At 42.0% G+C, this 15,503-nt stretch overlaps 1 protein-coding gene across 1 annotated transcript in view; it reads left to right on the top strand.

Annotated features, from left to right (window-relative positions):
* The first annotated feature begins 1,412 nt into the window (after positions 1 to 1,412).
* LOC116335265 (vertebrate ancient opsin-like) overlaps positions 1,413 to 15,503 on the top strand; it is a 57,947-nt gene continuing 43,856 nt past the window's right edge. Inside the window, exons 1-2 of the mRNA XM_031758912.2 lie at positions 1,413 to 1,785; positions 11,975 to 12,303. Coding sequence (XP_031614772.1) covers positions 1,413 to 1,785; positions 11,975 to 12,303 — 702 coding nt within the window. The remainder of the gene's footprint in view (positions 1,786 to 11,974; positions 12,304 to 15,503) is intronic.

The raw sequence follows: 15,503 nt of genomic DNA, 5'->3' as shown, positions 1-15,503 counted from the left end.
TCAAGGTTCAGCAGTGCAGGGTGTGCTCTCTGCACACAAATGCTACGACTCCTCTCTGCCTGCAGCGGAATATACTGACACCAGGAGAGAAGATGCCTGACACTCATCATGTTTTAGCATTTCACTGCTCCTCGTCATTCCTGCCTAAAAATGCAATCCATGGAGTTTCACAGTGCTGGCAGATTGGAGGCGGGTGGGGGTGGGGGGGTTCCATTTCACAGAAAAGAAAGAAACTACTGCACAACGACAACAAAACCCGTAAAACTAATTTCCTTGTATGTGTGTGCGTGTTTATGTGTGTGTGTGTGTGTGTGGGGGGGGGGGGGGATACGCCCAGCTATCTGCACATCTGGATGCTTGTGACTTCACATGCAGAGTTTCACCTTCCGCTCAAACCCAGTGCTGCACGGTGACCTCGTTATCATCTAAAACAGCCCAAAAGTCGGCTGGAAATCTCCCCATTAACGCCGGAGTGATTACTTCATTCAGGGCGGCTCATTGCTTTTGTGCCTAATTTAGAAAGACTGCACGACATTTTCTACTGCGAGAGATCCTTTCTAAATAAAGACAGTGAAAAATGCTATAACTGGTGGTGATATATTAAAGAGCCGAGAGCTTCTACCTTTGTACTGCTACGGTATTGACTTCATTAACATGCATGGCAGACTTGGACACACCGTTGATTAGTGGAATTGGTGCTGCCTGCGTGTTCAGCACCTCGGACAGCGCCGAGCATCGATACCTGCACTGAGGACGTCAGCGCAGAGGTGGGGCGGGGGTGGTGGTGGGGAAGAGCAGCTCCTGAAACTTTATTGAGCGGGACTTTTCGTCGAGTCGCGCTCTGAGCACGAGCGGGGTGGCGTTTCTCTTCGAGGAGCGCCATTATCGCCCGATTGGTCGATGCTGCTGGATGCCCAACGCCGCTCCCTCCACCCACACCACCCTCCCAGTCACTGAACGTCAGCTGCCGGAGAGCGGGCCAGGGTGATTTAAACACGGACAGAGAGAGAAGGTGTTTCTGTGAGAGACAGGAGCGTCTCCGGAAAGAGTGCGAGTGCACACTGTAGACATCCACAGGGTGGAGCAAAGCCCACCCAACTTTCTTTCATTTCTTTTTAAAAATATATTCCCAACACTCCCCTCCCCCTGAACAAAGTTTTGACATCCCCACCAAAAAGAAAAAGCAAAAAAAAAAAGAAAAAAAGAAAGAAGCAAAAACAACAACTATTTATCACCCCACATGTCCGATTGGCTCTACTTGACGTTTCTTTTTAAAGCAACAAGTGTTGTCGGCTACGAGCAGATTTGTCTTCTGATTCTTTTTTCCACACAGGAGGGAAAAAAAGACATACCAATGATATATTAGCTACCGTGGTCACTCGGTGTGGCACCGCAGTGACACCAGGACTGCCATGATCGTGTCCAACGTGAGCCTGAGCGGCTGCGCGGATTTCAACAGCGCTCTGTGTGCCGGAGCCGGGGAAGGGCACCTGGGGGGCGGATCATACCGGACCACTCTCACCCCGACTGGGAACCTGGTAGTGGCTGTGTGCCTGGGCTTTATCGGCACTTTCGGACTTATTAACAACCTGCTGGTGCTTGTTCTTTTCTGCCGCTACAAGATGCTGCGGTCGCCCATCAACCTGCTCCTGATGAACATTTCCATCAGCGACCTGCTGGTGTGCGTACTGGGGACTCCGTTCAGCTTCGCGGCCAGCACGCAAGGAAGGTGGCTCATAGGGGAACGAGGCTGCGTGTGGTACGGCTTCGCCAACTCGCTCTGTGGTGAGTACAAATGCGGGATCAGTTAGGTGGTGCTATTTGTGCGCTATAGGTTTCTGTTCTGTGTACAGGCTCTATATTCTTTATTTCACACGAGGTCGTGAGTGTTGCTGCGCGGTATGCGTGGATCCTGTCCAGAGCACTGCGCTTTGTAGACTTGATGATGTTATGCTTTATTTGTGCAGATGAAATGATGATTTTGAAAAAGAAAACGTAAAAATGTCCAGCTGTCTCTCGTGCCCTGGGTCATGTGTGAAGCCATATCAAACTTTCACAGAAAAGCCTAAAAATCTTCGGACTGCTAATGAATTAAATCTTGAAATAATGAGCAATGCTCGTGTGCCAAGCTGGAGACAATTAGAACCTGTTATTACGGCTGTTTGTTCGTTTTGCATGGCTCGTCGCTGCTGGAACAAGGCATTTTGTTTATTCCAAGCTTTCTCTCGTTCTTTTCGTGCATTTTGGGTGCAGTCTCCTGCAGTCTCCTACGCCATTAAGGTCTTTCATTAAGGTCTCGCTTAAAGTGGAGGTTATCTTATTACGTTTTATTGTTTTCAAAAAACAAACAAACAATCAAACAAAAAACTCATTCAGCACGAGTCAAGTGGTTCATGAGTCCAAACCGTGATTCGAGTTGCACATCTCCTCTCATAATCCCGATGAAGCTTTCACATAAAGATGCGCAGGTTTGGTCCAGGTAACGAGCTGTGCACGATACTGCTCATTATATATGTGGCTGTGGTCTGGATGGAGCTCCGTGACAGATCGTACCGTGCCGGTCCCTTCTGCAGCTGTGTGCATCATTATGACATTTTCCTTGTCATAAGACAGCTCCACGGTTTCACGAAAGTAATTTAGTCATTTTAGAAATCGTTTGTTCAAATTCCATTATGAACTCTGCATGCATGTCACAGGACTGTCAGCAGGTGATTTTTGTTGCCTCACGCGCTGTATATATGGTGTGCAACCTGCTATTAAATGGCCACTAAATGCTTATTACCATTTAGTTGAGTGGCTGTACCTGAGGCGAATCAAACCTCCTCACTGTGCACTGTTCATTTAGCTGCTCCTGCAGGTCTGTAGCGGGCTGTGGCGACGCTGTCTGCCTCCATGGCAGGTACATCTGCAGCATTTGTTGCAGAATAAAACATTTCCAAGGGGGAAAGCTGTGTAATGAGAAAATGGGATGCTGCTATACCTTTGCTCAGTGGTGCTGATATAAATACATTGGGTATAATGATGCACACAGTAGAGAATAATGCTGGTATATGCACTTGCTTGATACTGGGCCAGACTGGATTGCGGAATCCTCCCAAAAGGCAGTTTAAAGTAGAGCGATCAGACCAGGTGTGCTATATACCAGCAGCAAACAAGGAGTTTAAATTAGCATTAAACACAAGCTTACATTAATTGTCCTCTAAGAGTTGTATTAATTAAAACCGTCAGTGGACACATCCAAGTCACTTGGATGAAGTTCTTTTTAATGTGAGCCTTATTTCTGTATAAAAGATGAAAATGTTCTTCTGTCACCAGGAGTCCTTGGCTGAGTGCCTGATTTAGTGTTTAATGAACAGAGGGACTGATCGTTTGTTAAAGAACTATCATTGCTTTCCAAACTTTCCATTCAGTCCAAACAACCTTTGAAAGCCAGGCAGTCACAGACACTGAAAGACACGGATGTCCAGTCTTGAATATTTATCACTGCTGTATATTATACCAGTTCCCTCTTGCTTTTAAATCAATTCATATTTCAGTAGCTTGGCAGCTAAAAAGTTGAAAAAGAAGAAGCTTAAACTCACTTTTGTATAATTTTGGAAGAAATCGACACAAAGTAGAAGAAAATGCAGTTGGTATAAAGTTCATTTTATCCCTCGAAATGCTGTAATACTTGTTTGCAGTCTGATTATTAAGCCCTCAGAGTTCTTCTTGTTCATACTGAACTATACTTAACTGGATATGGCTAAGTTTGGATGTCAGTAATATGCATTACAGTTGTGTGGAGCTCATCAGTTTTGGTTTCCAGCAGTAAAGCCCACAGTTATTAGCCAAAGCCTCTTATTATTCCTAAAGTTCACTTTTCTGTTGAATCAACACACGCAAGTGACTTTTGGGAAGACTTAAAAAAACATTTGATGAAAAACTGATAAATTTTGAGCTTTTCAGTTATAGAGACCACAAATTCTCTCTGCAGCTGCAAACGGACTGAGTGTTCATGCTGGATATCTGCGGTCAGCGGTCGCAGCCTTTCAGTGATGAAGTTTGCAAGAGCTGATAAATCTTTTCTAAAACTTCTCTCTCACTCACATCTAATCTTCTGATGTTTAAAGGCCTGCTTTAAGCTGAGAAATGGCCACTGGAGCCAACATTAGGCCCTCTGATACCTGCTGCAACTAAAGATTTCGGGCATTTGATCTTATCTCGAGTAGGATTACAGCTTGTTAGCCACCTATGTGAGAGTCCAGTTTCTGTGAAGCAACAGTAGAAAAAAAAAAGTAGCAAAAATCCCTCTGAGACAAAAGTCTGATTTCTACTTGAGAACCATCTGTGTTACATAGTTTCCCATCATTACTTTATGGTCATTCTGTGGCTCTGAGGTCTTCAAGCTTCTTTGTGGTCATTTTGTGCATTTTCTGAACACTGAAACCTTCCTATCCAGGCAACAAAGGAAGAAGCTAAACACGCAGCAAACAAGTCCAGCAGGGGTTTTAATCCCCTGCGTTTATCGGCTCTTTCACACCTTGATCTTTGGCTAACATTTACACGCAGTGCACACTAACTAAATTGCATTTTACTTTCCACAAGAGCCTCGTGAATCTGTCAGCCTTTTAAATTCAAAACAGGCTCTCGACTGGTACGCTTGCTTCCTCTGGGATAAGTTGGCAATTTCCAAAACTTCATTTTTGTCTTATCATGGCGCAAAAAAGGCAACCTTCCAATCATTTCACAGTATCTGAGCGAGCTTTGATCGCGTCCACCGTCTCGCCAACTCGAGTGTTAGACCAAGATTAAGCACCATCTGAAAATATGTAACACTGACCTCCACAAGGAGCCAATTTATTAAACATCTGACAAAAAAAACTGGGCTTCTGCAAACTTAAATATTGCAGGGAGACAGAGTGTGTGTGTGTGTGTGTGTGTGTGTGTGTGTGTGTGTGTGTGTGTGTGTGTGTGTGTGTGTGTGAGAGAGAAATATCTCACAGACATCATTAGAGCCTCCACTGGTTATGGATGAGTAATTCCTCAATGGCCTCATAAAACCAGAATGAAAGAGTGAGGGAGGGTCAGAGAAAGGAAAAGTGAAATTGATTGTTTGGGTGAATAATGCCGGGTGCCGCTTTGACAAAGCGACAGTGTCTGTATTCGTCGAATCTCCACAAAGCTTTTCTGAGTGATCGATGTTCTTTCAAATTAGAGGGCATCACTGTCAGTGACAGAAGACATTGTTAGCGTGGCGTTAGCACGTCGTATTCCTGCTCTCTCTTCACATCGATTTCTTCTTTCTGCTCACAGTCTTAGATTTTTGAATGACTGAACAATTGAAGATGCATTGCACTGACTTTTGTGCCAAGAGCACCCACTGAAGACAATTTGTGGAGACGCATGCATGTGCGTGTGTGTGTGTCTTTATCTGGACCTCCTCACCCACTGCCATCAGCCTCCTGGCATCCATTCACCTCTTCTACCCGCCTCTTTGCATTTTCTTCTCTGTCTCGCTGAACTTTTAGTATCTTCCATTATACTGAAGATGAACAGGACAGGATCTTTTTTTTCTGTCTCTGACAGCCCGTCTGTGTCTTCCTGCATGCCTCCTTCTTCAAGCAGGCTCTGCACACAGTCACTGGATTAACCTTGCACTGCTGGGGGCCACTCACCACATATTGGAGTCAGACTGCTTTCCCGCATACACTCACTCGCTGACCTGTGTACAGCAGCATCACCAAAATAGGCGGGCAAACTGATGAGCGTGCACGTGGGGAGAAAGGAAAATGCACGAATATGTGCATCATGTTGGTGCGCACAACTCTTGGCCTGAGTGTTGTTAATTTGTCAGGACGCTATGCAGAATTCTCAGTGGGGAGAAAGAAAGCAGAACAATACTGCTCTGCCGTAAAGGTCAAAGCAAGCAAGCCGGCTAATGAGCCACGGTAATAAATACTGAATTAAAGGTCTTGTGTAGCAGAGACCCAAAAATATGTTCAGGAGGTGATGTGTGTCTGGTGTTCAGCATTCATTAGTGTGAATGATCATGTCCGTACGCTCTGACTTCTTATCCAAAGTGGAGAAAATCGGATGAGAGGTCCGCACGTTTGATGTCTCTTAGCAGACTCGGTGCGCCTCGCGCTGGTTTCGCGCACCTGTGAGGACTGAGGAGAAGACACAGGGATTGGGATCTTCTGAATAAACACAGCTTTACTCAATCCTGTGTTTTTCATTCAAACTGTCTTTTCCTGGATATGTGGTATCAAAGGAGTGATGCAGAAGCAGATGCTTTCTAACAGAAAAGCAAGAGAGAAGTGTCGAGTGAATATCACACAGGCAGGAGAACAAAGACTGTTCCTTTATACATATAAATATATATATGTATATATTTCAGATGTTATCACATCACAAGATGTTTCATTTTGGAATATTACATTCAGCTGATACATTTGATCCTGTCAGAGCAGTAAAAGATTGATGCGGGGTGATGTTTGATTTCAGATGCTATCAAAGTTATATCCAAAGATGTGCGGGTGTCTTTCATGATGATATTACATGGCCTCTAATAACGGATTTCCTCATATAAAGAACCTTGCAAAGCAGAGACAGCGTTGTACTCATCAGGTAGGTGGAAGTTGTAGTGGATCTGCTGCTATAATCTAGTTTTCCCATTAAAAGCAATGAATTAAATCAACTACAACAGTTTCCATGAGCCTGAGGCCAGAAGACTTCAGCAACATGATGCCAGTATTCAATTTTGGGTTAATTTTGAGCCGTGGAAGAGATTTGCTAATTAGTTTTTAGTAAATATGAAGTTTGATTTATTGTGGCAGTTCTTAAAAACTGTTTAAGGGATATTGGAGACATTTATATTCAGCTGTTGTCTGGAAGATATACACTATGCACATGCTGACCAACCTGACCCGAGACTCATGACCACAGCTAATAAAGTATGTTGTTTAAGATGAAATGCTCTTCTCTTCAGCTAATCTAGCAGTGTATTATCTTGCTCATGCTATTAGGGATGCATCAGTACTGTACTCTGGATCAGGTTACAGTTATACTGCCACATCAGGCTGCCAGCTCAGCTTTTAGTGCTGCCGCAGTCTCAGGTACACTCAGGTAAAGACATTTCTTAAAGGTGACCCATTCTGCTGATTTACATTTTCCTATTATTACTGTCGGACTCTATTGTATTTTAAACTTCACAGTTTAAAATAACCTTTATTAATCTCATACTGGGCCTTTGTGAAGCCCTTCAGCTCATCTAGTTTATTTTTTCGTTTCTCTCCCTTTAAGCCAAATTTTTTCTAATTGGTTAACCTTCACAAATAGAAAGTTTGAACAGCAGATGGGTGGGGCTGCTGTTCCTGAGATGACTGTATTCATCACACCCCCTCTCTTTGGCATCATACAGAGAAAAGAACAGAATAAAACCATTTAAAGCAGAGTGCTTAAAGACATCTGAAGCCTGCACATATGCTGCACTCATTATATGAAACTCTAGCGATGGTTATCCAACCATTAACCATCCAAAACTGTAATTTTGTTGTGGCTGTTCTTCTGTCATCTGTTCCCTTTATGTGGGTTGCCACAGTGGATCATCTGCCTCCATCTCATCCTCTCCCTAGCATTCGTCTGTCACACCAACCTTCTGCACGTCCTCCTTCACTACATCTATGAATCTTCTCTGAGGTCTTTCTCTTTTCCTGCTGCTTGGCAGCTCCATTTTCAACATCCTTTTGCCAGTTTATCCACTCCCCCTCCTCTGCACATGTCCAAACCAGCTTAACGTTGCCTTTCTCCACACTGATCAACCTGAGCTGTCCCTCTGATGTACTCATTTCCAATCCTGTCCATCCTGGTCACTCATAATGAAAATCTTAGTATGATCGACTCTGCCACCTCCCATCTTTTGTCAGTGCCAACATTTTCAAATCTTATATCACAGCAGGTCTCACTGCCATCTTGTAAACTTTCCCTTTCCCTCTTGCTGCTGTCCTTGTGTCACAAAATCACCCCTGACACTCACGCCCACTCACTCCACCCTGCCTGCGCACTCTTATTCACCCCTCTTGTGCACTGTCTGTTGTCTTGGGTGCTTGATTCCATGTATTTTGCTGCCTTTGCTCCTTGCGGCTTCACTGTTACACCTGTCGCTTTTCTCCAGTGTATATCTCACATACCTGAGAATACGATTTTTCATTTTTAGCTGCTTGGCCACCAGCTGGCAGAATTAAAAAGAAGTTGCAATCTTGCTCAGTGAGAGTTTGTTTATTTGAAATAAACTCCTCTGCTGAAAATATGGAAGCCTTTACAATCACTATAATCACTATAGTCACAAAAATTACATCTATTATATTGTTTCTCCTAAGCTGATGACTTGGGGGTCCGTGCTCCACAGCAGCAAACACTATAACAGAATTTGGTGTGCAATAAGAAAATCAACAATAAAATGAACCACATGAGTTCAACTTACTTTTGTATTATCAGATTCTGCTTAACTGAAGTATCTTCTTTGGACTGGAGCAGCAGTATGTGCACATTTCATGGTCACTTAACGACAAGTTCCATCATTTTTTCATTGCCTTAAATAATGAGAGATGTTTATTTTCTTATCAGCAGTGAGACACATTTTTTTCTCACTGTCTTTAAAAATGTTTTGCACGTTATCATTACAAAAATACTCATCAGATATCACTATGATGTGTAATGCTTAAGATTTGGGAACTTTGCAGAGAATTCAGAAAATGTTTCCTTCTCATGTCACTGAATCATTCTGCACAGCAAAGGTCAAACATCCGCCTGAGGAAACACCGACTTAAACACATAATGGAGTAGAAAAGGAATTTTTTGAAAGCGTTGCTACTGGACTACAGCAGAATTTACAGATCATACCCAGCTATAAACACGACCGCTTTAGATCTCAGCTGAAAAATGACAGTAGCCCGTCCACCTGCTGTGGGAGGACGGTGTTACCAGGCTTTCATATCACAGAAAAAAGAGGGAGAGAGAGACAGAGAGTAACAAATTTGGCTATCTTAAAAAAACAACTGGAAAATATTTTTTTTAGGGTTGGTTCTTATGAGCCAGCCAAGATCAAACAGAAACATAAGTGGACTGTTGTAAAACTGTGTTGACTTTAGAATATTGCTGTAACAGAGCTAATAAAAGCCCTGAGCTAAGCAGTCTGTGCAGGACAAACCACGTTGAGTTTAATATCTGGGGGTAAACAGACAAGCACAACACACTGTACCACAGAGACTGTGTAGTCAAGGGTACATAGACTATAATGATTTCAATGTATTTGGACAAACAAGACAAAAATACTCAAAGTTTGCAACTACAGAACTAAACTTTGTTTCCATTCTGCTGACTTAGTTTTCTCTACCTAACCTCATCCACAGTTTATTTTTAAAATACATCTAAAATAATAAGAATAATTAAAAGTGGTCATTAAGGATGGCCCAGTGAACAGGATAACAAGACTAAAATTATCTTGTGTATTGAACAGTTACATATATATATATGTATATGAAAATGGTTTCTGAGATTTCTGTCTTGTGCTTCGCTGCATTGAGACGCTGTGGGTAGTGCCGCTGTTTATAATGTGCAGTGTGGGTTTGCTGCAGGCTCCAGACTATAAATATAAGATGATTTCTTTTGCTATAGTTTTTCTATACTATGATAAACTTTAAAGCTCACTTTAGCTGCACTTGTGATGTCAGGACGTCTTTGGAAGGCTTTATATCACAGTGACTGTGCATGGTTTTCTCACTAGAGAAGAAAAACATTTGGACAGGCGGTACACTTCAGTCTGTATTTTATGATCCCATTAAAGGTGAAATATTATAATCAAGCTTACAAAAGGAGCACACTGAACAAGCAGTCTGTAGTCTTGCTGTATGTCTGTGCGTGTGTGTCACACTTACATGTTCCAGATCATGAAATATAATTTAATATTTGACAAATAGAAGCTGAGTACGTACACTCGGAATACAGGGAATACCCTGCAGGAACGAGCAAGAAACAAACAAGCAGACTACACAGTACAACACAACAAACAGAAGCAAACTGAAGGTTTAAATACACAAGAGCTAATGAAGGAAAAGGAAAGAAGTCATTGCCGTCTATCAGTCTGGAAAGGGTTACAAAGCCATTTCTAAAGTTTGGGACTCCAGTGGACCACGGACCACAAATGGAGAAAACTCAGAAAAGTAGTGAACCTGTTGGGTTTAAGTCAACCCTGCTGGTAAACAGAACCTGTTACTGAAAGCAAACACACAGACACCAGTGTACATTTTACAGTGTACAGAGCGTTGGAGAGCAGTGCTGCGACTCGCCTATCCAAGCAACTCCAACTCGTCTGCGTCCGCCTCACTCTTTTATTGACAACAGGGGTTACACATAATTCAGTTAAGCACGTGACAGTTTTAAGGCACGTATATGTGTGTGAGCAATGTATACGCCTGTCCATGTGTGTCTGTGTGTGTGTGTGTGTGTGTGTTTCCAGCTATACCATACATAGACATACGACCTTTCAATGAACTTAAACTGTGTGTATGGGGTATGCAGAAAAGCAGAAGTAAGCGTCTTGCTAAACTATAAAAACAGGAACTTGCAATGGTCATATCTCAAATGAACATTTAAAGGTGTAAAATCTTGCACCTTAAAAGAACATGGTGCTTTCTAAATGTATAACATAGCTCTCTGCACTAAGCTGCATTCTAAATAAAGATAGCACGTTTCGTCAGCACAGACACAGATACTGGAAATGTTAGAAGGTTGAAAATAAATCCTCTGACTGTCTGGCTTTTTCTTCATAATGATAGCCATATTAGGACACATAAAGGCAATGATTATATATCTATATATATTAGCACAAATGACAATATAAAAAATATCAATTCCAACAGAATCTTCCCAGGAATTGCAAGCCTACCAAAATTACTCCAAGAGTGCATCGACGACTCATCCACGAGGCCACAAAAGAATCCAAAACAACATCTAAACTTCTGTAGGGCTCACTTCTCTCAGTTAACGTCAGAGTTCATGATTCAACAAAAAGAAAGACACTGGGCAAAAATGGCATCCATGGAGAGTTTAGAGGAGAAAACCACTGTTGACCAAAAAGGACACAAAGGCTCGTCTCACATTTGCACACATTTGTCTTGATGATCCCCAAAACTTTCTGGAAAATATTCTGTGGACTGATGAGAAAAAAGTTGAACTTTTAACCAGATGTCCTGTTACATCTGGTGTAAAAGTAACACACACACACAAAAAAAAACTCCATCCGAACAGTCAAACATGGCGATGCTAGTGTGATGGTCTGGGGCTGCTTCAGCACCTGGATGACTTGCTCTAAATGATGGGACCATGAATTCTGCTCACTGCAAAGAAATTCCTGAAGGAGAATATTCGGCCATCGGTTCATTTCCTGTTGGGTTATACAGCGGAGTAATGATCAGAAACACACCAGCAAGTCCACCTTTGAATGTCTCAAAAAAAGAAAAACAGAAAAAAAAGAACAAAAGCAAAATGAAGGTTGTGAAGTGGCCTTGTCAAAATCCCAACTCAAGTCAGATTCAGATGCTTAAGGATGACCTTAAACACGTTGTTAAAAAAGTCTCCTGTGTGGCTGAACTGAAACATTTATGAATGTTGAAGAACAGTGGATCAAAATTCTTACACAGCGATGTGGAAGACTCACTCCCAGTTACACAAACTCTTGATTGCAGTTCTTGCTGCCATGGGTGGTACAACCATTAACTAGATTACTTTTCACACAGGGTCAGGTAGGATTGGAAACTTTTTCCCTTACTAAATGAAATCCTAATTTAAAAACTGCATTTTATATTTAGTCTAGTTATCGTTGTTTAATTAACATCAAACTAACTAAAATGAGTTTAATGATCTGAATAGTAAGGGGGAAATACCATATGTGTCTGTATGTGCATATAATACCTACCTTTGTATTTCTGTGCTCTAGGCATTGTGTCCCTCATCTCCCTGGCTGTCCTCTCCTATGAGCGCTACAGCACCATGATGGCTCCCACTGAGGCGGACTCCTCCAACTACCGTAAAATCTCCCTTGGCATCATCATGTCCTGGGCGTACTCACTTATCTGGACCCTGCCGCCGCTCTTCGGCTGGAGCCACTACGGCCCAGAGGGACCTGGGACCACCTGCTCTGTCGACTGGACAGCCAAGACAGCGAATAACATCTCTTACATCATCTGTCTGTTTATATTCTGCCTCATCGTGCCCTTCCTGGTGATTGTGTTCTGCTACGGAAAGCTACTGTCTGCCATCAGACAGGTGAGTCAATATGGGGATGGAGGAGACTTTCAGTCACCTTGCAGGACTGGCACAGGAGAGCCTGTCTTTTTTGTGTGGGAAAATCCCTTCAGATCAGCTGAAATACTCAGACTAGCCTCGCTGGCACCTACAAACATACCACGATATGATTGGCTGACTTAAATAAGCAAGCAGTTGAACAGCTGGCCCTAATAAAGTGGCTGGTGGGTGTATATTAGCCGGACATTTAGGCGAATGTTTTTCTAACATATGTCAGTGTTGTGCTTGCAGCTTATAGAGTGGTAACATTACTCATATGTGACTCAGCAGATGCTCTCATTGTAGAGAGTGCAATGAAATCCTGTCTACACCTCAAGACACTCAATATTATAATAAATCAAACAGGCAATGTGAAAAAGCACAAAGCAAAAATAGAGATTCAAAGTCTTCCCAGCTTTACTTAGAACAGCAACATGCTGCTTTAAAGTGAGTCACAGGTCACTGATTCAGAATCATTTCCAGAGCTGCATATATGCACATCAGAACTACTTTAACAGTGAATGAAAAAGAAAGAAAAAATCTTTGAAAACCATACAGAACAGTGATTCAACCATTTCTGTTTTCTGGCAGTTAAAGCAATAGTTTTCAGTTTGAATAACTTTGCTCCAGTGATGTGAACCAGTGAACCAAAACCTACAGCTGGTTTATATACTCTTTCCTATAGCAGAGCTAATTATGGTTAGGAACATCAAACTGGTGAAATGTTACATTGAAATGACCATCGGTAAGTGTGTGTCTGTCTTTGGGCCACAGAACAGCTGCACACACACCAAACATACACACGCACACACATCTTTTAGTTTCCACCGTTATCTGAATCAGCCTAAAAGCACGAAGACTTTTAAAGTAATGGTCTCTACACAGGGATTATGTATCACATTATTTTGCTTGTCTTTCCAGCTAGTTTGAATTAGCATCCTGAGTAATGTTGTCAGTTGCTGGTAGCAATAAAGAGCCAAATTTACATAACGTGAATTTACATAAGTGCTTAACAACCGAAAGTAAAGTGTACAATGCTGCGGTAGCCCGAGCATAACAGATTAGTTATTACTATAAAATGACTTTAGGTGAACAATGTGTGTGAATGATGGCTGCTTGTTCCTGTTTGGTTTTGCTTCGTTTTGTCCGTGCTGAAGAAAGTTTCTGGGCCTCAGTCTCCGTTATTCTATGGAGACAAATTGAAGTGTTGTCTGACACGTGACAGGTAATCCTGCTCTTTCTACGACTACATACACTCATACTTGTATTGATTAGTCTCCCTGACACTGACAGTTTCTTAATGAAATCACAAGTGGTGATTGTGGACTAAGTGTTTCTCAGGAAGAAACATGTCCTTCCATGCAACAGGCCACTTCTTCACACTGCCCTCCGTTCTATGGATAGTCAATATTACTTTGCTGTGAATTACACTGGACATGTCTTTGGTCACCACATTTACACAGTGACACATTGCAAAAAGATGCTTGTAGTGGACCTGCTGGTGTCACACTGACACACACTTGTTAAGTGAATAGACTGTATATAAAAGATGGCCTTGGCTTAAATGCTCTGCATTGGGTTACTTGGTAGCCATTAGAAATGGTAATATAATAATAATAATCATCATCTTACTCTAATAGTTATAGTGTATATACTCATGTCTATTCCTATCATTCATTCTGCATTAAACCAAACAAATGATTAATAAATAGATGTATTTATATATAATTATTAATTATTTTCTCTGGTGTTTACGAATGTACAGTCATATAATGATGATCAAAAGAATAGGATAAATTAACATAAATATCTGTCTTTTAATACATAAGTCAAGAACCGCAGGTCTGACAAAAACCGGCCATAGGGTGTTGTTTTGAAAGGAACACCACCACCACTACTACTACTACTACTACTACTACTATTAATAATAATAATAATAATAAAAAGAATGATAATACGTATGAATGTGAGTGCGAATGGTTGCCTGTCTCTATGTGTTAGCCCTTCAACAGACTGGTGACCTGTCCAGGGTGTACCCTGCCTCTTGCCCTATGGTAGCTGGGATAGACTCCAGCCAACTGACCCCCCCCCTGAAAACGATAAACTGAAGAGAAGAGAGGGGAAGAGAGAAGAGAATGGATGGATGAAGATAATGACAATGAAGCCAAGAATGGCCACCAGGGGGCAACTCTTGCCCTTAGCTCCATTGCACTAAGTTCATTGTAAAGTTTCTGTTTCCTTATTCTTTCTTATCACATTCGGTTATAACACCAAGAGTGAAATTTGAAAATGCTTCACAAAAGGAGTTTGTTCATCAGTTGGTGACATCACAGTGGCTATTTCCATCACATATGTTTTCAATATCCACTGATCAATGCAAGGTGGTTAAATCACTAAATAAAAGGAAATTTTACAAAATGAAACAAATCAGAGTGAAAACTGAACAAAACAAAGATCAAAACATAATGTTTTTACATAATATATGTAAAATATGATCTCTGGCACCACCTTCTTGTGACACCAACCTCTTAACGTGGACTTTGCTCCTCTTTGAATCATTTTGTTATCATTGGCGCATCAAGGCTCACATTCCAAAGTCCATCCCACACATAATTTGAAGAAGCCCGCAGCACCCTGGGATGGCAACGTACTGAATTAGCCTACAAGCCCTGCTCTGTTGGGCAACTTTCAACACAACAAGTAAATATAAAATACTGTATGAAAATTTGTTCTTGATCACAGTAATGAATATTTAACAGCAGTTCCCTGCTGTGGGGGTGAGAAGGACAACAGATGATCCAAACTTTCTGTGTTTTCTGGGATTTGCTCCTTTTTCCCCCCTCGGCTGAGAACTGTGGCGTGAGCCAACCGACGTTTGCTTTTTCACATTCTGTCCCACGCTGACTGAATCAAACAATATGAGCAGAGACAGTGTGGAAGGCAGCGCTTCCTCCTCTCACTCCAGGGAAGCCAAACAAGTGTGTCTGTATGCGTGCACACACACACACACACACACACACACACACACACACACACACACACACACACACACACACACACACACACACACACACACACAGAGAGAGCAAGACAGAACAGCAAGAACAGGTCCCTGAGCAATTGTGTGTGTGTGTGTATCCTGATAAATTCCAGTGTGAGACAGAGACACAGTGGTCACCTAA

The sequence above is a fragment of the Oreochromis aureus genome, linkage group 18 (genome assembly GCF_013358895.1).
Source record: "Oreochromis aureus strain Israel breed Guangdong linkage group 18, ZZ_aureus, whole genome shotgun sequence".
Classification (NCBI taxonomy): Eukaryota; Metazoa; Chordata; class Actinopteri; order Cichliformes; family Cichlidae; genus Oreochromis; species Oreochromis aureus.
The sequence above is the reverse complement of the archived record's forward strand: the minus strand, read 5'-3'. Positions and strand labels throughout refer to the sequence as shown.